Source organism: Hyaena hyaena, unplaced genomic scaffold (assembly GCF_003009895.1).
Source record: "Hyaena hyaena isolate Hyena2069 unplaced genomic scaffold, ASM300989v1 scaffold_256, whole genome shotgun sequence".
Classification (NCBI taxonomy): Eukaryota; Metazoa; Chordata; class Mammalia; order Carnivora; family Hyaenidae; genus Hyaena; species Hyaena hyaena.
The window spans coordinates 1,422,201-1,447,975 of NW_024080885.1; the positions used below are offsets into that span (position 1 = coordinate 1,422,201).

General features: G+C 39.5%; 2 protein-coding genes across 2 annotated transcripts; one reads left to right on the forward strand and one right to left on the reverse strand.

The window, feature by feature from the left end:
* Nucleotides 1-5,048: 5,048 nt before the first annotated feature.
* Nucleotides 5,049-5,996, forward strand: LOC120240408 (olfactory receptor 4E1). The gene has a single exon (XM_039245139.1). The coding sequence runs from the start codon at nt 5,049-5,051 to the stop codon at nt 5,994-5,996; it is 948 nt and encodes a 315-aa protein (XP_039101070.1).
* Nucleotides 5,997-7,800: 1,804 nt separating this feature from the next.
* Nucleotides 7,801-8,742, reverse strand: LOC120240504 (olfactory receptor 1509). Its single transcript, XM_039245265.1, has one exon. It carries the CDS (start codon nt 8,740-8,742, stop codon nt 7,801-7,803), a length of 942 nt encoding a protein of 313 aa, XP_039101196.1.
* Between the last annotated feature and the right edge of the window lie 17,033 nt (nt 8,743-25,775).

Here is a 25,775-nt window from a genome sequence, read left to right on the forward strand (position 1 = left end):
GAGGTTCTACATTTTCACTGTACACTAAACAATGAATAAATGATGCCAAAAAGTTGCCTGTTAGTAGATGATGACTTTTTTGTTGATTGTTTGAATTGCATATCACATAATTATATTATCATAGGCAACATATTTGCCAAGTGCCACATGCTTAGCAAAGATTTCAAGAGTTCTAAAAAAAATTACCGTTGTTATTCATGTTTTATGGATAAGACACTGAGACCCAGAGAGGTTAAATAACTTGCCCAAATGTATACGTCTAGGACATTGGAATCTGCACTCAATCTGACTCTGAAGTTCAAACACTTGACCTCCCTGGCAGAGAGCTGATTAAAATCCTAATTCCATGGCCTATACCTCATTTCTGTGTTTTTATATGGATTAAATAAGAAAACATGAAAGCCCCTAACATCATACTTAGCACATCGCAACCAATCACTAAATAGTAGTTCATTTAATTGTGTATAAACACATGCTAAAGATTTAGAGGTAGAAGTCCTGCTTTCCCATTATATTCCCTTAGTGACAATTTCAAGGTCTGTAACTTTTGTCCCCACAGAATTAACTTTTTCTAACTAGTGACTAGAGCAAACTGATGTCATTGCTTTAAAGGTCCCAAGGACATAAAACCTATATAATTCAGGTTAAAAAAAACCACAACCACTGCAGCTGCTAGCCCCAGCTGCTTTCTTTCTGGACAGATTTCCCTTCAACGCTTGGTGGAGTAATCCATCTGAAGCTAGCAATATAAAACTTACACATATAACGTGTGCTGAAAAGGAAAGAGCATGCCTCAGTCACACTGGTTCTGAATGATTAGGTGCAGTTCTGTGTTAGAAGTCTCCTGACAAACTAGCATGGCCAGCAAAAGTCTTTGGTAGCCACTTTTAATCATTCTGTCATGAATATCAACTGAAAAAGTGCAAAAAAATATACCATGCTTATATCACACCGTCATTTGACTGGAAACTAATTCTAAAAAATCTTAGGGCAGAATTACATGATCTACATACTGAAAAATATGATAATAATATAGATATGAAGGGATGATTTTTGCAGAAATCCTGAAGCACTTCTGGTAAAATATCACCAAATATATTTACCGCGACTCCCTACCCAAAACTGAACAAAGCCCAAGGGAACTTTGAGGACTCTGGCCATCCTCATGGAAAAATCGAGGTAAATGGGGCTATTTGATTTGTCCAACTTTAAATTTGTGCTTTTTCTACTGGAAAATAACTTGATATTGAAATTTGATGTTGAAATTATAAGACCATAACAATTCAGTTCTCTTTGGAGGCGCTGGGAGCATCAGATGAGCTGCTGGGATCAACCCAGGGTGAGTTTTATAGACATTTTTGTGTTATTCTGTTTTTGCTCTTACTTGTTTTCCTCCATATTTCTGAAATGTATGCAATAGACATTAGATTTTCTTTTTGTGCCCTGTATTCTCAGCCAAACTGACACTAAATTTCTACTGCAGTTGGGCACATCTCCATTTTTCACAGCATTTTTTTTTCATATGGCTCCAAAGAAATAGAAATAAAATGATCATGATGAAGCAGAAGTCTTTAAGGCTCTCAATCTGCTCACCCTTTTCTATCTGTGCAGGTGAAATTCTCCATGTTGATTTTTTTTATGTGTGAACTTTAAATTAAAAAAAAAATTTTAATGTTTATTTATTTTTGAGAGAGAGAGACAGAGTGGGAGTTGGGGAGGGTCAGAGAGAAGGAGAGACACAGAATCCGAAGGAGGCTGCAGGCTCTGAGCTGTCAGCATAGAATCCGACCAGGGGCTCGAACTCATAGAGTGCCAGATCATGACCTGAGCCAAAGTAGGAAGCTCAACCGACTGAGACACTCAGGTGCCCCAGGTTTCTTTATTTTTGAGAGACAGAGAGAGACAGAGCACAAGTGGGGGAGGGCCAGAGAGAGACACACAGAACCCGAAGCAGACTCCAGACTCTGAGCTGTCAGCACAGAGCCCGATTGCGGGGCTTGAACTCACAGGCCGTTAGATTATGACCTGAGCCGAAGTCAGACACCCAGGCACTCCTCCATGGTGATTTAAAGTAAACTCCTGGCTTCATTCTTGCTCAGTTCTTCAGCTTTTAATTTATAATCCTCCTTTTGGAACTTAATAAATTAAAAAGATAACATGTAAATCATTCAACAGAGCTTTCTGCAGCAGAAGCTTTAAGTGAACACTCGAATAAAATTTTCTAAATAGTAAAATTAGGGGCACCTGGGTGATTCAGTCGGTTAAGCATTGGACTTCATCTCAGGTCATGATCTCACGGTTCGTGGGTTTGAGTCTGGAGTCATGCTCTGTCAGAGCCTGGAGCCTGTCTTCGGATTCTGTGTCTCCCTCTCTCTCTGACTCTCCCCTGCTCACTCTGTTTCTGTCTCTCAAAAGTAAATAAAACATTAAAAAAATTTTAAATAGTAAAACTAATCCATAGCTACATTAAGATGTTATTATAAATTTTACTCTAAGTTCTAGACACCATGAGTTTAATTTAAACATTAACTGAAATACTTCTCCTGCCCCCAAAATACCTTCTTTTCCCATGCTTCCACTTTGCTAATTCCCTAATTTGATACTACCACAGTCTTTCCTCTGATAATGACAATGAAAAGGGCCACTATCTGCAGAAGACCAACATAATGAGTAATAGGAAATACTTGAGAATAAAGAGGTAATTAGAAGCAGAAGAGAAAGCCTTCTCTAGTCTTTTTTCATAAGCAATGTGGAGTTATTATCTCTGGCAGAGAGCCTGACCTTGAGGAGTGAGGTAAAACACCAGTAGCGATCAGTGATGGGAAAAGGTAGCAGGATTATAGGGCCTAAGGAACATGAGGGCGCCTTGCATGGGTGGGCACCCCTGTCAGACTGTGCATCGAGGCAGCAGCATGTAGACAAGTGAGAGAAGAGAGACTCCCCACAGATGCCCAACCAAGCTGGCCTGGGGCACCTAGGAGAGGAAGAGGCAAGTCACCAAGACACCTTCCACTTAGCGCCCTAATTATCACATACAGGAATCCAATCAGAGTCGGGCAAGAGGGCCTGAGCTCCAGGCACAACTATTACTGCAGTTCTCTGTGAACTTGGGCCAGTTGCTTCCCCTCTCTGTGCCTCATTTTCTCTACCTGAAAAGAGAGAGAGAGAGAGAGAACATGCCCATCAGTTGATGAATGGATAAAGGAGATGTATTTGGGGCGCCTGGGTGGCTCAGTCGGTTGGGTGTCCAGCTTCAGCTCAGGTCATCATCTTGCCGCCTATGTCAGACTCTGTGCTGACAGCTCAGAGCCTGGAACCTGCGTTGGATGCTGTGTCTCCCTCTCTCTCTGCCCCTCCCCTGTTCATGTTCTGTCTCTCTCTGTCTCTCTCTCAAAAATGAATAAAGATTAAACATTTAAAAAAAGGAGATGTGGTATATATACACAGTGGAATGTATTGAGCTATGAAAAAGAATAAAACCTCTCTCTCAGCCCCTCCCCCACTCACTCTGTTTCTCAAAAATGAATAAACATTTTTAAAGTTTTTTAAAAAGGAGTGCACTTGTGATAAGCATAGAGTGATTAAATTTAAAATTTTTTAAATGTTTTTTTATTTTTGAGAAAGAGAAAGAGAGAGCACAAGCAGGGGAGGGGCAGAGAGAGAGGAAGACAGAGCATCTGAAGCAGACTCCAGGCTCTGAACTGTCAGCATAGAGCCCAACACAGGGCTTGAACCCACAAGCTGTGAGATCATGACCTGAGCCAAAGTCAGTCACCAAAATTTTTTTAAATAGCAGGGCCTGGGCCAAAGAGAAACTAATTTAAAAGGAAAAAAAGAACCAATTCTGTTTTACTTGTGGGCCAGACAACAGAATTGAACTTTAAGAAGAGCTGAGGATAATCTAGTCAGGACGGTGAGGCTATTAGCCCCGGACCTTGATCTGCAGCTGAAGAATGAGCAAGTCTGCCCTCATCTGAGGGATGGAGCAAAAGCAAGCCTCCATCACTCTCTCCAGTTTCCAAGGCTGCCTGGGTTTTATCCAGCCTCCTCTAAAGAAATATTAAAAACAAAAACAAAAACACAGCCACATTGCTGTTGTGCAGCAGCTTGCTGAAACACCTCTGCCTTCTGAAAGCCAGATCATTCCAATTACAGTCCCAGGGCATCATGGCTGAAGCCAACAGAGCAACAAGTAGTTTGCACTAATGAAAAATGCAGGCAAGAGGCAATAAAGAAAATTGTGCTCAAGGCCAGGATTTGTATGGCTTCGAGCAAGTTTTTTTCTTGGGGTAGAAAAATCTTAATTTTTTTCTCCTGTAAAGATTTATAGCTAAATATAATCCCTCCCCTCTCCAAGGCTGTTCTACATCTCTTGGTGAATCATGATTCTCCACACTGTTAATCCAAAAAACGTGTGTGTGGCACCTACTGTGTGTTCCAGCATGATTTAAGGTGTCGAACGGGAATTTTATTTTATTTTTTTCAATGGTTTTGAAACTTATTTATTTTTCTTAAATAGTTTATTGTCAAGTTGGTTTCCATATAACACGCAGTGCTCATCCCAACAAATGCCCTCCTCCATGCCCATCACCCACCTTCCCCTCTCCCCGACTCCCATCAGTCCTCAGTTTGTTCTCAGCATTCAAGAGTCTCTCATGGTTTGCCTCCCTCCCTATCCCCAACAATTTAACCCCTTCTACTCCCCCATGATCCTCAGTTAAGTTCCTCCTAATCCACCTATAAGTGCAAACATATGATATATGTCCTTCTCTGCCTGACTTATTTCGCTCAGCATAACACCCTCAAGGTCCATCCATGTTGCTACACATGGCCAGGTTTCATTCTTTCTCATTGCCATGTAGTGTTCCATTGTACAGATAAATCACATCTTCTTGATCTCTAATGGGAATTTTAAAATAAGATACTGGACCATAAATTCTAGATGGAGGGAAAACTCAAAGACAGAAGAAATTAAGGGACCAAATGATTGATACAGACAACAAATGTTTTTTTTTTCCTAATTCTTGACAGAGTGTCCAACAAGGAGAATGGAAGAGGCTGGTCTACTCAATCAAACCTCTTTAGTCACATATATTCGGCTTAGAGGCTTATCTGTAAATCAGAAGGTGCAGATGGCTGTGTTTGCCATGTTCCTCACTTTCTATGTCCTGACACTGATTGGGAACATCCTCATTGTCATAACTATTATCTATGACCGCCGGCTCCATACCCCTATGTATTTCTTCCTCAGCAACCTGTCTTTTATCGATGTCTGCCACTCCACTGTCACTGTCCCCAAGATGCTGATAGATACATGGTCAGAAGAGAAGCTAATCTCCTTTGATGCCTGTGTCACTCAGATGTTTTTCCTGCACCTCTTTGCCTGCACAGAGATCTTTCTCCTCACCATCATGGCCTATGATCGGTATGTGGCCATTTGCAAACCCCTGCAGTACATGACATTGATGAACTGGAAAGTATGCGTGCTGCTGGCTGTGGCTCTCTGGACGGGGGGGACCATCCACTCCATAGCCCTGACCTCTCTCACCATCAAGCTGCCCTACTGTGGTCCTGATGAGATTGACAACTTCTTCTGCGATGTACCTCAGGTGATCAAACTGGCCTGCACGGATACCCACATCATTGAAATCCTCATCGTCTCCAACAGCGGACTGATCTCTGTGGTCTGCTTTGTGGTCCTCGTGGTGTCCTACGCAGTCATCCTGGTGAGCCTGAGGCAACAGCTGTCAGAAGGCAGGAGGAAGGCCTTATCCACCTGTGCAGCCCACCTCACGGTGGTCACGTTGTTCCTGGGCCACTGCATCTTCATCTATTCCCGTCCATCCACCAGCCTCCCTGAGGACAAGGTGGTGGCTGTGTTCTTCACCGCTGTCACCCCCCTGCTGAACCCCATCATCTATACTCTTAGGAATGAAGATATGAAGAATGCCTTGAACAATTTAATGGGAAGGTTGGAGGGGAGAGGGAAAAAATGACAATGTCTAAGCTATTTTTGTAAGTTTGTTTATTTATTTATTTATTTTGAGAGAGAGAGCAAGCAGGGGAGGGACAGAGAGAGAGGGCAAGAGATCTTCGGGTCATGAGTTCAAGCCCCACAGTGGGGGTAGTACTTAAAAGTAAATAAATACTAAAAATACTTTTTTTTAAAGTTTATTTATTTTGAGAGAGTGTGCACATATGTGAGCAGGGGGAGGGGCAGAGAGAGAGAGGGAGAGAGAGAAAGAAAGAGAGAGAGAGAGAGAGAGAGGGCATTCCAAGCAGGCTCCACGTTCAGCACAGAGTCCAAAGTGGGGCTCATCTCACAACCGTGAGATTGTGACCTGAGCTGAAATCAAGAGTCGGTCGCTTAACCCATTGAGCCACGCAGGTGGCCCCTAAGAATACTTTTGAAAGATCATACAACCACTTTGGAAAACAGCCTTGTAGTTTCTTACATATACTTACTATGTGATCCAATGACTCTAGGTATTTACCCAGGAAAAATGAAGACACAAGGCCAAACTAACCTGTAACTAAACATTTATGTCTACTTTATTCACAACTGTCAGAAACTGACAACACCCAAATGTCCATCAATAAATGAATGAATAAACAAAGTATGGTATACCATAAGGTATTACTCAACAATAATAAAACACAAGCTACTAATACCCTCTAAGACGTAGGTTAATCTCAGAAACAGCATGCAGTGCAAAAGAAATCAAGCACAGAAAAGTTCATACTGTGTGATTCAATTTATATGAAGCTCTAGGAAAGACAGACCTAATTTGTAGTGACAAAAACCAGATCCTTGGGTGTTTGGGTGGGGATAGAAGGACTGGTTGGGAAGGGGCTGCAGAAACTTTCTGGGGTGATGAAAACGTTCTACATCTTGATTGGAAAGATAGTTACATGGTATACATAGATATATACCTTTGTCAAAATTTCTCAAACTGTACATTTAAAAATGCATGGATTTTATGTAATTAAATTTTACCTCAAGAAAGCTTATTTTAAAATAAGTCTTTATATGTTTCCACCTTGATTTTATCAAATAAAAGTACTATGAAAAATACAAAATAGACCAGGAATAATGAGAGAATCACTTTGAAAGTAATAACTCAATTCAATATAAATCAGTGAAGGCTTAAATAAACACCCTGCAAATAAATTTGAAGGCAAGATTGAAACCACTATAATTTATAAAACATAGGTGTGATATATATATATAGCTTCCCAGAGGTCATAGCCCACAGAATCCACAAATCAAGAAAATATGTTCTCTCACAGCTATACTTGTTCCTGAAACTGAGTGCATGCCCCAGATTGTGTTCTTTTACTAGTGAAACCAGACCTTCTTTAAGCTTTTCCAGATTCTTTTTCCTCATCTGTTCCACCATGATCTTTTCCTTTATATTCAGTAATAGTTAATAAGTCCTCCTCTTTAATACAGAAGCCTGCCCTGCTCTGTGCCATTTTATTAATTTTTTTAAACTATCATCTTAAAACATTGACACTTTCTTTTTTGTTGTTGTTTGTTTGTTTGTTTGGGGGTGGGGGCAGAGACAGGGGTAGAGAGAGAGAATCCCATGTAGGCTCCACACTGCCAAAGCAGAGCCCAATGTGGGGCTCAACCCACAAACTGTGAGATCATGACCTGAACCAAAACCAAGAGAGTCTAACACTTAACTGATTGAGCCACCCAGGCACACCAATGTGCCATTTTACCTATTAATTTTGTTCTTTACTTTTACTGTTTCATTAAAGATATGGCCATAATTATATTTGCAAATATACCCATCATGTACCTGGCTTCATGAAAAAAACCTGTCTCTGTCTGAGATGCTTCATGGCACTCTTCACTTCCCTATTTCTCAAGGTGTAAATGAGAGGATTCAGCAAAGGGGTGACCACCGTGTAGAAGACAGACACCACCTTGTCAATGGAGAAGCTAGTGTCTGGCCGAGTGTAGATGAAGATACATGGTCCAAAGAAGAAGGCAACCACCATGAAGTGGGATGAGCAGGTAGACAGGGCTTTCCGGCGCTCTTCAGCTGACTGTTTTCTAAGAGAGACCAGGATGACGGTGTAAGAGGTGACCAAAGCCAGGAAACAGGTGAGGGAGATGGTTCCACTATTGGACACAATTAGCATTCCCGTGAGGTATGTATCTGTGCAAGCCAGCTTGATGACAGGGGGCACATCGCAGAAGTAGCTATCAATAATGTTGGGGCCACAGTAAGGTAGACGAATGGTCAAGAAGGTCTGCACCAGAGAGTGAACAGTACCTCCCAACCAGAGAGCAAAGACAAGTTGTACACAGACTGTCATGTTCATCACATTAGAATAATGCAATGGAGCACAGATGGCTACATAACGATCATAAGCCATAATGGTCAGCAAAAAGATCTCAGCACAAGCAAACAGATGTAGGAAGAAGAGCTGTGCAATGCAATTATCAAAGGAAATAGTCTTTCTCTCTAAAAGCAAGCCCTGTAGCATCTTGGGTACAGTGACAGATGAGTGGCAGATGTCAATAAAGGACAGATTGCTCAGGAAAAAATACATGGGGGTATGGAGGCGTGAAGTAAAGACTATAGTAACTATAATGAGAGTGTTCCCCAAAAGGGTTAGTACATATGTAATGGAGAATGCCACAAAAAATACTATCTCCAGCACCCAGATATCAGTGAGTCCCAAAAAGACAAATTCAGTCACTCTTGTTTGATTTAGAACATCCATCCAAAGAGTTTTGAAAGGACCTTGCAGGGGAGGGAAAAAAAACATGAAAGCTAATTTAGCTTTAATAGTATACAACTAGAATAAATTGAAGTGACTACATTCCTATATAAATTATTTATTATCAAGGCATGTAAAATATAAGACCAACTTAAAAGCAACTGTTACAATACACCCATTATATATCAGGAGTCATTCCAAGCACTTTATATACACGATCCTATTTAACCACAACCGCACCATGGCATAGGCATTACTGTTTCTGGCTTGCAGATGAGATAAATGAACCTTACAGGAATGAACAAGCTGCCCAAAACCCTTAGCCACTAGTTAGCTGGCTTTTACCATCTCAGTCAAATCCACAGATAGTGCCAACTAATCTTCCAAAATACGACTCCCAACTAAAATTGTTCACCATTTCACTCTTCCTATCAAATAAAATGTACATGCAAAGCCTGCAACAGTCTGCTACCTATTTATTTTTCCAGTCTGGGGTCTTCCTTTTTCCCCTATGTATTCGTCTCTCCAGGCAAGCAAGTTACTACACTTCAGCCATGCTATCTCCCCCTTTAAGAAAACTTTGCTGATACAATCAAATCCTGTCTCTTCTCTTCCATACCTATTTAATGGTACTGAACTGTAAAAGAGAAGAAAAGAAGACATTTGTTTCTGTTCCCTATTAAATTGTAAATTGAAATCTTCTTAAAAAGCAATAACTACATAAGAATTTTCCTTTGCAGCCCTTAGTATGGCTTATCGCACACAGTAGCTGTTCAAGAAACACTATTATTTGAATCTGAACCTAACTTCTTAGGTAACTTGGAAAAAAAATCTAATTCTTCCTTCACAATAAAGCTTAAAAATTACTTATAAAACTTAATTTTTTAAATTCTGTAATATGATTTGTCCTCTAGGAGATATATTGTATAAATACTAAAGCTATTTTGCCCCTAATTTTCTATACTGGTTGGCTAGCCAAAAACTATAACAGAATTTAGGAAATAATTACCACAACCATAAAAAATATTTATACTCTTGATTCAATTACTTCACTTGTAGGAGTCTCCTAAGCATCCAAACTGTCAAAAGAGCTAAATGCAAGAAAATATTAATTACAGCATTATTTAAAATAACAGTAATAGGACTTTTTTGAAGCTTAAATGAATATAGTGGAAGTTGAATAGAATTACACACAGCCATTAAGAAAGGTAGTAACAAAGGATTGCCAATATGAAAAATTTTGTAATGTTATGAAGAATAAAACATGAGATAAAATTTGTTTATGCATTCTCAACAATTTAAAATGATAGAGCCTGGGAATGTAAACTGGTGCAGCCCCTCTGGAAAACAGTGTGGAGGTTCCTCAGGAAACTAACAATAGAACTCCCCTATGACCCAGCAATAGCACTGCTAGGAATCTACCCAAGGGATACAGAAATGCTGATGCATAGGAGCACATGGACCCCAATGTTCATAGCAGCACTCTCCACAATAGCTAAAACATGGAAAGAGCCTAAGTGTCCATCAACAGATGAATGGATCAAGAAGATGTGGTTTATCTTTTTTTTTTTAATATTTTTTTATTTATTTCTAGGAGAGAGAGAGAGAGAGACAGCGTGAGCAGGGGAGGGTCAGAGAGAGAGGGAGTCACAGACTGAAACAGGCTCCAGGCTCTGAGCTGGCAGTCAGCACAGAGCCCAACGCGGGGCTCGAACCCACGAACCGCGAGATCATGACCTAAGCGAAAGTCGGACGCTTAACCGACTAAGCCACCCAGGTGCCCCAGATGTGGTTTATCTATACCATGGAATACTACATGGCAATGAGAAACAATGAAATCTGGCCATGTGTAGCAACATGGATGGACCTTGAGGGTGTTATGCTGAGCGAAATAAGTCAGGCAGAGAAGGACAAATATCATATGTTTGCACGTATAGGAGGATTAGCAGGAACTTGACTGAGGAACAAGGGGGAGTAGAAGGGGGGAAATGGTGGGGGAAAGGGAGAGAGAGAGGCAAACCATGAGAGACTCTTGAATGCTGACAAAAACTGAGGACTGATGGATGTAGGTGGGAGGGGGGATGGACATGGAGGAGGGCACTCGTGGGGATGAGCACTGGGTGTTATGTGGAAACTAATTTGACAATAAACTATTTGTAAAAAATAAAATAAAATAAAATGCTAATAAAAAAATGATAGAGCCTGGATGGCTCAGTCAGTTAAGCATCGGGCTCTTGATTTTGGTTCAGGTCATGATCTAATAGTCATGAAATCAAGCCCCAAGTTGGGATCCCCGGTGGGCATGAAGCCTGCTTAAGATTTTCTCTCCCTCTCTCTCTGACCCTCCCTTGCTTGTGTGTGTGTGTATGTGTGTGTGTGTGTGTGTTCTCTCATGTGTGTGTGTGTGTGTGTGTGTGTGTGTGTGTGTGTGTGTATGAGATCAAAAGTTGGAGTCTTAACCAACTGAGCCACCCAGGTGCCCTGAGTGTCAGGCCACAGAGTACCTGGGTGGCTCTGTCAGTTAAGTCTCCAACTCTTTATCTCAGCTCAGGTCTTAATCTCAGGGTCTTGAGTTGAAGCCCTGTGTTGGACTCCACACTGGGTGTGAGGTCTACTTAAAAAAATCTTTTTCACTAAAATATATTAGTGCCATATAAATTATCAAAATTCAAAGTAGATTAGAGGAAAATATTGTGACATATATGACCAAAAAGGGATAATATTCCTATTATGTAAAGAGCTCTTAAAATATGACAAGAAAGAACAAATGACAATTAAATGTGGACAAAAAATATGAAAGGGCACATCCCAGGAAAAGAAATGCAAATGACAAATAAGTATGAATAAAAAGATACTCAACCTCATGAGTGTGTTTAAAAAATGCTTTTTATCTCTCTTCAGATTGGCAAAAGTATAAGAAACTGAGTATTCTATAGACTGCTACTGGAAGTAGATATTATTAAGATCTTTTTGAAAAATGACCTGGCAGTACCTATCAAAAGTCTAAATGCCCATACCTCTAATCAAGAAGCCCACTGCTAGGACTGTATTTAATAGAAATAAAGGAGTAAGTAATTAAGGATAAATGTTATTGAAGCATTTTAGCAAAACAAGGAACTGTAATTGAACAAGGAATAAATTGAATATTTATTAACAGAGAAATAAGTAAATAAATTTTAGTACAGCCACGACTTGGAATAGTATGTAGCTATTAAAAAAAAATGAGTTGCATCGGGCACACTGACTTAAAGCAGTGGTTGTCAATATGGCCGCATGTTAGAAACACCTGGGGTGGGTGGGGTGGTGGGGAGGGTGGAGTTTGAATTTTGGTTCACAGGCCTCACCTGAGACAATGAACTCAGACTTTTTAAGGATTGGACCTATCAGTCCTTTTAAAGCTCTTTGGCATTTCTAACATATCCAAGATCACAAACTGTTAACTTCAAGGTATGTCAACAATATATTGTTAAGTGAAATGGGTGCATTACGAATATAATGTGAACCAGGAGGGGAGGGAAGAAGGGAGAGAAGAAAAGAGGGGAGGGAAGAAAGAAAGAAGAAGCAAACAAAGGAACAGTGGAAGGAGGGAATCAAGAGATTTGTGTGTGTCTGTGCATTGGCTCAAACATACATACATAGATATTCATGAATTACTTGTGCATATATTTATTCTTAAAAGGATAGAAAGTAGGTGTGAAAGAATACACACTTTAACATTAACTACCTATGGAAGTATAAAATTGAAAGGACTAGGAAGGTTTTATTAATTTTTACATTATACTTCGTGTTTAAGTTTGTATAATAAGCACGGGTTACTTTCTTTAAAAAGCAAAGTAGTAAAAGCATGTGTCTGGGGAAAAAAGGAAAAGAAATGAAAATGCTCAGGGGATCATGAGCACATTTTTCCTTCTCCACGTTTAAGAGTTTATAATCTGGTTGTGTGTCTTCTAAGGAAATATTCTTAAAATGGGGAGGATCTTTCCCATAAACCCCTGGTCAGCAATGCACTAGCAGCAGAGAACCAAGAGCTGTTCTGTTTTCAACTAGGAAAAAGAGGGAAGAGAGTTGTCACAAGAGCACATTCAACGAATTCAAGTAACTGTGACCTTTGGCCTTCACCTCCCTAAGCCTCAATTTTCTGAGCTATAAAATAGGAACCTGGTGCATCTGTTATATATAATTAGATGTAGCAAATATCCAGGTCTCCTGTTGAAAAGATTAAGAGAGAAGCAAGTGGATGGGAAGACTCTCTAGCTTCATTATAGACTCTGTGGCACAGAAAATGATTGTTAAAAATTGAAGCTCGTAGGTACATTTTACTTTAGAAAAACCTAATGAGAAGCACTGAATCTTGGGATTGGCTGAAATTCACAAAGCCAAGTTAATTCCCTTGATGGTCTTAGGCTGTTTCTAGGGACAACAGATGTAGCTGCTACATTTTCAGACCAGACGAATCTACACTGTGCTGAGAAAAAGAGTTTTTGCTCTGGTTTTTTTTTTTTTTTTTTTTTTTACAAATAGTTGATTGTCAAATTAGTTTCCACATAACACTCAGTGCTCATCCCCAAAGTGCCCTCCTCCATTCCCCTCCCCCTCCCCCCCACATCCATCAGTCCTCAGTTTTTGTCAGCATTCAAGAGTCTCTCATGGTTTGCCTCTCTCCTTTTCCCCCACCATTTCCGCCCTTCTTCTCCCCCTTGTTCCTCCGTCAAGTTCCTCCTAATCCTCCTATACGTGCAAACATATGATATTTGTCCTTCTCTGCCTGACTTATTTCACTCAGCATAACACCCTCAAGGTCCATCCATGTTGCTACACATGGCCAGATTTCATTGTTTCTCATTGCCATGTACTATTCCATGGTATAGATAAACCACATCTTCTTGATCCATTCGTCCGTTGATGGACACTTAGGCTCTCTCCATGTTTTAGCTATTGTGGAGAGTGCTGCTATGAACATTGGGGTCCATGTGCTCCTATGCATCAGCATTTCTGTATCCCTTGGGTAAATTCCTAGCAGTGCTATTGCTGGGTCATAGGGGAGTTCTATTGTTAGTTTCCTGAGGAACCTCCACACTGTTTTCCAGAGGGGCTGTACCAGTTTACATTCCCACCAACAGTGTAGGAGGGTGCCCGTTTCTCCACATCCTCGCCAGCATCTAGAGTTCTCTGATTTGCTCATTTTAGCCACTCTGACTGGCGTGAGGTGGTATCTCAGTGTGGTTTTGATTTGTATTTCCCTGATGAGGAGGGATGCTGAGCATCGTTGCTCTGGTATTTTTAAAGAATGGGTTAATGGGGCCCCTGGATGGCTCAGTTGGTAAAGAATGTGACTCTTGATCTCAGGGTTGTGAGTTCAAGCCCCATGTTAGGTGTGAAGATTACTTGAAAATAAAATCTTTTTTAAAAAATTAAATAAATAAAAATAGGTGGGTTGAGACTTTAACTCTAGATTAGGTGCCTTTATAAAAGTTACTTAGCCTCCCTGAGCTTCAATTTTCTCATTTGTGCAAACTAAAATCATGAACTTACTTTAGAACTGTAACTAAAGTGTTACTTACACATTGCCTGGCACTTCAAATGTATAAAAGTCCCTTCTTTTCATTTATACCTATGGATCTCTGTGAGGAAATCTTCCCAAAAGACCAGAGAAAATGTAAGTCATGTGTTTACACAACCTAAAACAAAGATCACAAACAAGTGGATGAAAGAAAATAAGGAGTCGGTGATTAATCAAACAGTATTTAGTGAATGCCTCAGCACGATCTGTGCCCAAGGAACATTCTTCCTTCAGACCTTGCCATGGCTTTCTCTGTCTCATTTTTTTTTAATTTTTAATGTTTATTTATTTTTGAGAGAGAGAGAAAGACAGAGTATGAGTAGGGGAGGGGCAGAGAGAGAGAGAGGGAGACACAGAATCCGAAGCAGGCTCCAGGCTCTGGGCTGTCAGCACAGAGCCTTAGGTGGGGCTCAAAATCACTAAGAGATTATGACCTGAGCTGAAGTCGAACACATAACTACCTGAGCCACCCAGATGCCCCCTTTCTGTCTCATTGTTTTATGTTTATTTATTTATTTATTTATTTATGTACTTATTTTTAAGTAATCTCTACATCCAACGTGGGGCTCGAACCCATGACCTCAAGATCAAGAGTTGCATGTTTGACTGAGCCAGCCAGGCAGCCACCCTTCTTATTCATTAATAAGGCCTTATCTCAAATACCACCCCTGTGTGGTGGCTTTTCTGATACTTCTACCTAAAAGAACATTCTCCAATTATACAATATCCTAGTGCATCTTCTTTGTAGCATGTATAACTACCTGAAATCACCTGAATTATTTACATCTATGTTTATCATCTGCCTTTCCAAATATAAACCCCTTGAGGGCAAGGATTAGATCTGCCTTGTTTACTGCTACATACCCAAAACTTGTGCTCAGCAGTGAATGAGATCCCAAAACGCAACCCACACTATGTTGAGCCGTGAAACTATGACTTCCATGCTCCAAAACTACAGAACTCCTCAAGAAATGCTAGGCAGTTTCTGCCCTAAAGGGTCCATAAAAACATATGTGGTTAAAATTAATAACTATGTTAAAAATAATAATCATAAATAATAATAATTAACTTTCTCTAAAAAGAAAAGGTATACAGTGCCTACTGGAAGTAGGAGATTTAGCACTCTCCTGATTTTTTAAGATTCCATTCTTTCCTACTTCTGAAAAGATTCAGAGGATCTCCTTCAACCTTCCCAGTCTGTGTTTCTCTACTCTTCTTAAGCCTTTCCCACGCCTTGCCCACCACCATGCTGGTCTATTGTGTCATATCTCTTTTCTTCTCTTTCTCCCATCCCCGGAAAGTAAGAGGAAAAAAGTCTGGAGGGCTTAGGAAGAATAAGAAAAAAATGTGGACAAATGAGGCACATTGGAATGGCCTAATAAACCTGCAGGAAAGAAATGCACACATAAAGATGGTATGAATGACATCTGGACAGTGCTCATTTGCTATAAACTCATTAAATTTCATTCATTCCTGAGTCCTCCAATAAACTCAAAGATGAGCTGATCCATGAATTATTTAGCAGATGGGGACTTTCAAGTGTAGAAAAAAAGACTCAGGGCTTGTAAACTAAGGATGTCAAATAGAAAATACTGAATTCAAATTATTGAGGTCAAATAAAAATTAATTTTTAAGTGCCTCTTTTATTGAGTTAGTAGTGGACTTTTTTAAAAAGAAAATTTCTTGGGGGAAAAAACAGCTTCTTTTTTGTATTTAAGGTATCAAGATTTAAGCCTTGAGGTAAACTTTTATTTCTAATTCAAAGCTTTCATCTTTTACTTTTTCTTTTAAGTGGGCTCCATGCCATATGTGGAGCTTGAACTCATGACCCTGAGATCAAAAGCCACATGCTCCACCAACTGACCCATCCAAGCATCCTCAGAATTTTCATCTTTTAGTCTATTAATAGATCAAAAGACTAGTTTCTTACTAAATGGAGTGTTAAGAAATTAATCACAGAGATAAGGTGGGAGTAAAGTGTCCTCATTCTACTGTGAACACCAAAGTAAATTAGAAAAGAATACCTACTTCCTCTGATATAATAACAGGTCCTTTCAGAGGTACATGCAACCTTTAACAAGAAGTACAGTGGTGGGAATAATTTTTTTCCAGGCATCCCTTCTATACCTGGGTCAAAACCTACTCACAACCAGAAAGTCATGATGGTTGTGCTTCTTTCTTACTCCAACACTGATTTGCCATGGACTCTTTCCTAGAATTACAGAGATTTGATGGGATAGCAGAAAGAGAAGTGTAGACACCCACAAAGAAACCTAAATGAGACCTCTCTGACCTTATGTACTACCACCCTCCCTTCATTCACTCAGCTCCAATTAGATTGACTCCTTGCTATTCCTCAAACGGAGCACATTCCCACCTGACGGCCTTTGCACTGGTTGCTTCCTCTGCTGGGAACCTCTTCTCCTAGATCCCATAGTCAATTCTCCCTTCCCTTTAGTGCCTTTCCTCAAATATTACCTTCTCACTAAGGCTTATGCTGATGACCCTACAGAAAACTAGAACTCACCCAGATCAGCATGCCTGATCCCGTTTACTCTGATCTACTTTTTTATTTTTTGAAAGCACTGATCACCTTCTAATATACTACATAATTGATTTATTTAATTAGTCTATTGTTTCTTACTGTCTATCTCCTGCTGCTAGAATGTCAACTCCATAGGGCAGGAACTTTTGTATGTTTTGTTCAATGAAGTATCCAAAGTATCTGGAAAATTACATAGGACATAGTATTAGTTCAATAAATATTTTTAAATGATTATAATCTCTCCAACATTTTAACTTAGTCCTTTAGGAATTGATCATTAGAAATGAACTTACTGGGGTGCATGGGTGGCTTAGTTAGTTAAGTGGCTGACTCTTGATTTCAGCTCAGATCATTGTCTCACGGTTCATGAGTTCAAGCCCTGCATTGGGCTCTGTGCTCACTGTGTGGAGCCTGCTTCAAATCTCCCTTGTTCTGGCCCTCCCCCTACTCTCAAAAATAAATAAATGCTAACAAAAAAATTTTTTAAAGAAAGAATTTATTAGCTTAAAGATTATGATTTAAAATACAGTGTTGCCAAACGGCTTTCCATAATGTTTGCAGGATTAAGTAATTCACTCATGGTCACTTGGTTAGCAATTGGTTGAAATGGGATTTGAACCTTTCAAAGCCTATACTCTCAACCACTGCACCATGCTACTTAGAAAAGATTGTACCAAAAAAACATCAAGTGGTCTTTAAAGAACAAGAAATTACAACTATGCACCCCTTGAAGGAAGGGGAATATCTCATTCAGTTTTCTATCCACATAGCAAAGTACTTGGCACAAAAGAGGAACTCACTAAATACTTGTTGAATTAATTGACAACAAATATTTTTAAAAAGTAATATTGCACGTAACGAACGTGAAAAGTCTCAAAATTTGAGGGGGGGAGTTGATCTCCGCATTAAAATAGTTATCCACGTTTTTAAAGAAATCAGTAGAAACCTTGTCTACAAAGGGGTAATTGAGCTAAAAGGATTAGAATCCCCACTGGGCATCAATATTGTGTACATTAATGTGTATATTGTATATCATGAAGGACTGAAGGACATTGAAAATCTGCCCTTTCCTGCCCTTTGATCTTTCCTCTTACCTTTCACTCAAGGGCTGTGCAATGCCTATGGCAGCTTCACAAAGTAGACCGTAACAACTTTCCCCTTTTTTGAAATCACGGCTCTGAAGAATATAGTGATTTGCTGGAGATCCAACATGATGAGCAGCAGAGTTTAATCCTTTAAATCCTACCTCCTTAATTTCAGTCTAGTCATCTCTGCCATTTCCTCAGAGACACCCTAAGTCTTTTCTCTGTTTCCACCTGACTGCTATTTCAGCACTGCAGCCTCAGACCTTGGCAAAGATACACTTAGAAAAAACTCCTTTTGGCAAGAGGAACCTGAGTTTTTATCTTACTAGACCATCACCATTTCAGCCTCAAATGAATTTGATCTTGAGCTACCAAAGTTTTTTTCCTGTTAACGTTCATTTATTCTTGAGAGAAAGAGCACGAGAACAAGCAGGGGCAGAGAGAAAGAGGGAGACACAGAATCTGTAGCATGCTCCAGGCTCTGAACTGTCCACACAAAGCTCCATGCAGGGCTCAAACTCATGAACCACAAGATCACGACCTGAGCTGAAGTTGGATTCTTAACCCACTGAGCCACCCAGGCACCCCAGAGCTGCCAAAATCTTACTTAGAGGGATCTTTTAGGAGGGAACTCCTTAGCTGTCTCAACTGAAGGCCAGGGGCTTAAACCCTAAAGAAGAGGCAAGTAGAAGCTCTTGGAACACATGAAGTATGACAGCTTTATTTCTCTAATAAAATGGAATATGGTTAAGTTCCAGAGATGCTTTATGGCTCGCCCTACCTTTGCAGGGCAGAATCAGAATTCTGTCCGAGGCCTCTTGCCCTTAGATTTTTCCACTACTCGGCAGTTGCTTCTAGAGAGCTGAGGTAGATTAACTCCTCTTTTAGTATATTGTACCTAGTTGGGTTTTTTTTTTAAAGATTTTGTTCTTCACAATATATATAGTGTTTACCTTTTTAAGATTTGATTCTTCATAGTATATTATGATATCTACCTGGTTGCCAACCAAAAGAGGAAAAGAAACCTCTGAGAAAGAAAGCTACTCTGAGGTTTTTTAAAAGTAAGAACCAAATGGTGTCCTCTTCTCTGTGTACAGAGAAGACACCCAACAGCGCTTACCCCATAGATTACAGGTTTGGGGTCCTGGTAAGTTATGTCCCATTGAGTGGCACTGGATTGGGAAGCCCAGGGGAGCAGAGCTCTCATGCTTCAGCTGTACTCCTCCATTTCTTCTCTAGAACAGCCCAAATCTAATATGTATGCTGACTTTCCGAGCACCAGAAAGATAGGCTTTCTCTGGTGGTAAAAAGGACTCCATTGCTTACACAAACAAGGAAAGACTGAATGACCATCTGCCAATAGAAGAGACTCGTTCTTTCTTTGGAAGATTGTATCATATTCAACATTCATTCCACAAACATTTGTGAATGCCTAGCAGGCAGAGGGAAGTGATGGTCTTGATCCCTCTCAATCCCAAAACTCAATAATCCCATGGCTTTTTTGGTGACTAGGAAGAAGGAACAGGTGCTGGGGCAAAATCTAAAAGGTGACAAGTCATAGTCCTAGATGTTGAGGAATCTCGGAGGATTTATGTATTTGTGATGTGTTGGGAGTGCCTTTGTAGAAAGCAACACAATGAAAAAGTATACTGAGTCCTGAGACAGAAGAGAGATTAAAATAATTCTCATAAATTAAGAGTCCTCCTACTAAATGTATAAATACCACATCAAGTAAAGAGGTGGTGATACTCACCAATTTTCTCCAATTACACAGGGGTGATTTAGCTAGCTGTTGTTATGTTCCTTCTTCCATTTCTTCCATAATCCCTTCTGAAATGAAACAGAAAGAAAAGAAACACTAATTTGGTCATTAGCAACTAGTTATCTGTTTAAATAGTCTCACCGTTTTAATGTTGATCTCTGAAATTTTTTTTAAATCTCTTTCCTTCTCTGTAAAATTTGCATTTGTCCTTTTCAATACTTCTGCCTTCTTCTAGCCAAGTATGATACAACTAAGCCTACTTGACTTTGCCACTTTAATCCATAACTACCATGGATACCGTTAGAATTATATTTGAACAGATTCCAAAATCTGCCACTCAAAGCCATTCCTTCATTCCACAAACATTTTTATGGAAGGAAAGTACTTGTTTTTTGTTAATATAAATAAGTCATATGCTTTGAGATATAAGCTAATACAAACTTAAAGCTTAAAATTTTTTATCAAGAAAATATAAACGTTTTGATCATGGTACTCATGTCACAATGTATACATATATCAAATCATCACACTGTCACGTCAAGTATATGCAGTCTTTACTTGTCTGTCAATTACACCTCAATAAAGTTGCGGAGGGGAGGAAAAAATAAAAAAGTTTCTGAGTTATGTCAAGTCAAAACCAGTTAGTCTTAGGTTCTATTGTCCTGCTGAACAAATAAGTATTATTGAGTAAAGACCTATTTTGTGAAATAATATATCTAAAAATTTGGATTCTGGGGTGCCTGGCTGGCTCAGTCAGTAGAGTATGAGATTCGTGATCTCATGATCATGAATTCAAGCCCCATGTTCTTCATGGAGCCTATTTAATAAATAAAGAAATAAAGAAATAAAACTAATACTCATTTTAAAAATTTGGATTCTGGGGGCGCCTGGGTGTCTTAGTCGGTTAAGCGTCCGACTTCAGCTCAGGGCATGATCTCGCGGTTCGTGGGTTCGAGCCCCGCGTCGGGCTCTGTGCTGACTGCCAGCTCGGAGCCTGGAGCCTGTTTCAGTCTGTGACTCCCTTTCTCTCTGACCCTCCCCTGCTCACGCTGTCTCTCTCTCTCTCCTAGAAATAAAAAAAAAATTTAAAAATTTGGATTCTGTTCTTTTTTTTCACTCCTTTAACAAACTGATCTATCATAACCCTGAGTACACTTGTGCAGGTCACTTGACTTTATTTTCATTATCTGGAACATAGACACTAATGTGATCCCTTTAATCATTGTGATGGTTAATTTTATGTGTCAACGTGGCTAGACAGTGGTACCCACTGTATGGTCAAATACAGGTCTAGATGTTGTTGGGAAGGTGTTTTTCATATGTGATTAACATTTAAATCAGTAGACTTTAAGTAGATTACCTTCCATATTGGGGTTGGCCTTATGCAATCAGTGGAAAGCCTTTAAAGAAAAGATTGAAGTCCCCAGAAAAAGGAATTCCACTTCCTGACTCAGGACTGCAAGACTGACGCCTGCCAGTTTCCAGCCTGCTAGTCTGTTCTGCAGACTTCAGATCTGCCAGGCCCCACAACCTCATGAGCCAATTCCTTAAAATAAATCTCTCTCTCTGTCTCTCTCCCATTCTGTCTCTCCCTTTCTCTACATATATGTACAATTTAGTTTAATGATAGATGATAGATGAATAGATCAATTGATAGATAGATAGATATCCTATCAGTTACATTTTTCTGGAGAACCGTGACAAATACAATTACCTCCCTCACAATTGTTTTAAAGATGGGAATGTGGCTTAGGTTTAGGAAAGTTTAGGTATATAGGAAGACCATTTTTCATTATCACTCCCAGGAGATAAACTTCTCCTAAAGATCTTATATTCTCTCTCCTCCCTCAACATCTACTTTACCTAAACAGCAATAGTCATTATTACTTTTTTTTTAATGTTTTATTTATTTCTAGGAGAGAGAGAGAGAGAGACAGCGTGAGCAGGGGAGGGTCAGAGAGAGAGGGAGTCACAGACTGAAACAGGCTCCAGGCTCTGAGCTGGCAGTCAGCACAGAGCCCGACGCGGGGCTCGAACCCATGAACCGCGAGATCATGACCTAAGGGAAAGTCGGACGCTTAACCCACTAAGCCACCCAGGCACCCCAGTCATTATTACTTTTTAAGGGTGAGGCAGATAGAGGATAGGAAAACTCAGTGTCATAAACCAAATCAATCAACCCACTTACTTTATGACACTGACTCTCTTTAAAAGATCAAGGCAATATTCCTCAATGTATAATCAGTAACATTCATTTACAGACTTATCTCGCTTGTTTAAAACAAATTTTCCACTGACATTAAACACTTACCACCTACTCCTGTACGTCCTCATTATCCAGTTGTCCTCTTATGATCTGTAACAGAAGCCCAGGATGGAAAATCCTAGAGCACAAAATTTTATACAGGGTAGATTTCAGGCTTGAAAGCTTTGGAATTTTTATCTGTCTGACACAGGATTTTGAAGTGATCATTGGATGACTGTAATTGAACTTGCCATCAGTGAATACTCAGGGGGACTATTATAAGTTTTCCATTTCAATGAATTTCTTGTTATTAGTCTCATCCATTTAGCAGTTTAATAAGTGGACAATAAAACCAGCAGCCTCCAAATATTGAAGAGTGCCAAACTTTTGGCAATTAGCATGACATCAGTTTGTTTAGCCACTGCACTAACAATTGTGATACACACCAGAGATTCAAAGTCCACTGACAAATGGAATCTCACCCATGAATCCCAAATACATTAGTATCAATCCATGGGCTCCCAAAATGCCCAATATGCAGCCTGGAACTCACTTAGTTTCCAGAAATATCTGACTCAACACCTCCTCATTTGTCTTTTCTACTGCTTGAGTAAAACTTCAAAGCAAAAAAATACAATCTGCTCTGTACAGGTTATCCACATAAGATAACCTCTTTACATAAAGCAAAAATACCAAGATGTTTGGAACCAGCTAGTTTTTAAATCTCCTTAAAATAGCTTTGACTACCTAAAGCAAAAATAATAATAACCCATGGTGGAATTTATAATATGCCAAATAAAATATACAGTAATAATAAGAAAAAAGGCTGGGAGGAGGAAAATGGAAGTTTGGAAGATTCTTATGTTATATAGGCAGTGGTATAATATTATTTTGTAATATACCACTTTAAAGGTGTCTTCTCTAAATGCTAGAGAAACAGTAAAATGAAGTGGTATAGTTAATAATGTAATAGTAGAGATGAAATAAAATCTTTTTAAAAGCTCAGTTAACCTAAATGATAAAAAGAGAAAGAACATAGGAAACTTAGGATGGAAAGCAAATAGCTATATGGTAGATTTAAGGGTGGCTGGGTGGCTCAGTCAGTTAAGCGTCCGACTTCGGCTCAGGTCATGATATCGCGGTTCATTGGTTTGAGCCCCACATCGGGCTCTGTGCTGACAACCAGCTCAGAGCCTGGAGCCTGTTTCAGATTCTGTATCTCCCTCTCTCTCTGACCCTCCCCTGCTCACGCTGTCTCTCTCTCTCTCTCAGAAATAAATAAAACGTTAAAAAAATTTTAAATGGTAGATTTAAACCAAACCCAATCAATAATCACATTAAATATAAAATGGTCTACCTTGTATTTAGTATATGTAAAAAACTCTTAAAACTCAACAATAAAAAGACAAATAACCAACCTGAGAGTGGGCAAAAGATTTAAACTGACATTTTCCCAAAGAAGAAACACAAATGGTCAATAAGCCCATGAAAATTTTTTCAATATCATTAGCCTACAGAGAAATGTGAATCAAAGCCACAGTGAGATACCACTTCACATGCACTAGGGTAACTATAATCAAAAAGACAGAAAAATGACAAATGTCAGAAAGGATGTGGAGAAATTAGAACCCCCAGTAATAATAGGTAAAAATATAAAATGATGCAGGCATTTTGGAAAATAGTTTGACAGCTCTTCAAAATGTTAAATACAGACCTATCATAACCCAGAAGATTCACTCCTATACCCAAGAGAATTAAAAACATATATTCACACAAAAATTTGTACATATTCATTGCAGCATTATTCATGCTATCCAAAAAGTGGAAACAACTAAAATGTCTATCAATTGACAAATGGTTAAACAAAATGTGGTATGTTCATAAAATGGAATATTATTCAGTAATAAAAAGGAATGAGGTACTGATACATGATACATGTATTTACCTTTGCAGAGTAGGAGATAGACTACGAAGTTTGATGATGTTGAGGAGAAAAAGATACAGAGGCAACAAATGTCACAGGCCCTGGCAGAGTTCCATCATTGCAAGTCAGTAAACACACAGCAGACTATAACCATTACAGATACTGTGCAATTACCAGAATCACCAGAACAGTGAGAGTAGGAAAAAGAACAAGGGATGGGAGAGTGCTCCCGAAGTCCAGGCCAGAAGCACCAGAACTACCTCAAGCCATGGGTATCACCTTACTAAAGGTGCAGACCCCATGGGCCTTGACCAGACGATTCCAACCCTCTGGTGCAGGAAGAGATGGAGGATACTGACAACAAGAGTGTAGGACAGCAAGGTAGACCAGTGAGACAGGATATGAATCAGAGCTATAGACCATAATACTTCAGGGCCCCTCTTCACCAAACACAGCATAGTAAGGAACCTCCATACTGTTCTCCAGAGTGGCTTCACCAGTTTGCATACCCACCAGCAGTGCAAAAGTGAGCCTCTTTCTCTGCATCCTCGCCAACATGTTGTTGTCTGAGTTGTTAATGTTAGTCATTCTGACAGGTATGAGATGGTATCTCAATGTGGTTTTGATTTGCATTTTCCAGATGATAAGTGATGTTGAGCATTTTTTCATGTGTTGGTTGGCCATCTGGATGTCTTCTTTGGAGAAGTGTCTATTCATGTCTTTTGCCCATTTCTTCGCTGGATGATTTGTTTTTTGGGTGTTGAGTTTGATAAATTCTCTATAGATTTTGAATACTAACCCTTTATCTGATATGTTGTTCGCAAATAACTTCTCCAATTCCGTCGGTTGCGTTTTAGTTTTGCTGATTGTTTCCTTCGCTGTGCAGAAGCTTTTTATTTTGATGAGGTCCCAACAGTTCATTTTTGCTTTGGTTTCCCTTGCCTCCAGAGATGTGTGGAGTTGGAAGTTGCTGTGGCCAAGGACAAAGAGATTTCTGCCTGCTTTCTCCATGAGGATTTTGATGTCTTCCTGTATTACATTTAGGTCTTTCATCCATTTTGAGTTTATTTCTGTGTATGGTGTAAGAAAGTGGTCCAGGTTCATTTTTCTGCATGTCGCTGTCCAGTTCTCCCAGCACCACTTGCTGAAAAGACTGTCTTTATTCCACTGGATAGTCTTTACTGCTTTGTCAAAGATTAGTTGGCCATACATTTGTGGGTCTATTTCTGGGTTCTCTATTCTGCTCCATAGATCTGAGTGTCTGTTTTTGTGCCAGTACCGATGAATACAGCTTTGTAATACATCTTGAAATCTGGGATTGTGATGCCTCCAGCTTTGGTTTTCTTTTTCAAGATTGCTTTGGTTATTTGGGGTCTTTTCTGGTTCCATACAAATTTTAGTATTGTTTGTTCTAGCTTTGTGAAGAATGCTGGTGTTATTTTCATAGGGATTGCATTGAATATGTAGATTGCTTTGGGTTGTATTGACATTTTAAAAATATTTGTTCTTCCTATCTGGGAGCATGGACTATTTTTCCATTTTTTTGGTGTCTTCTTCAATTTCTTTCATATATTTTCAATGTATAGATTTTTCACCTCTTTGGTTAGATTTATTCCTAGGTATTTTATGGGTTTTGGTACAATTTTAACTGGGATCAACTCCGTGATTTCTCTTTCTGTTGCTTCATTATTCGTGTATAGGAATGCAACCAATTTCTGTGCATTGATTTTATATCCTGCGACTTTGCTGAATTAATTGATCAGTTCTAGAAGTTTTTTGGTAGAGTCTTTTTGGTTTTCCATATAGAGTATCATGTCATCTGTGAAGAGTGAAAGTTTGACCTCCTCCTGGCCGATCTGAATGCCTTTTATTTCTTTGTGTTGTCTGATTACTGAGGCTAAGACTTCCAATACTA

Excerpts from the sequence above, each read along its gene's own strand:
- LOC120240504 (XM_039245265.1), bottom strand. The coding sequence starts at position 8,742 with ATGGATGTTCTAAATCAAACAAGAGTGACTGAATTTGTCTTTTTGGGA.
- LOC120240408 (XM_039245139.1), top strand. The coding sequence starts at position 5,049 with ATGGAAGAGGCTGGTCTACTCAATCAAACCTCTTTAGTCACATATATT.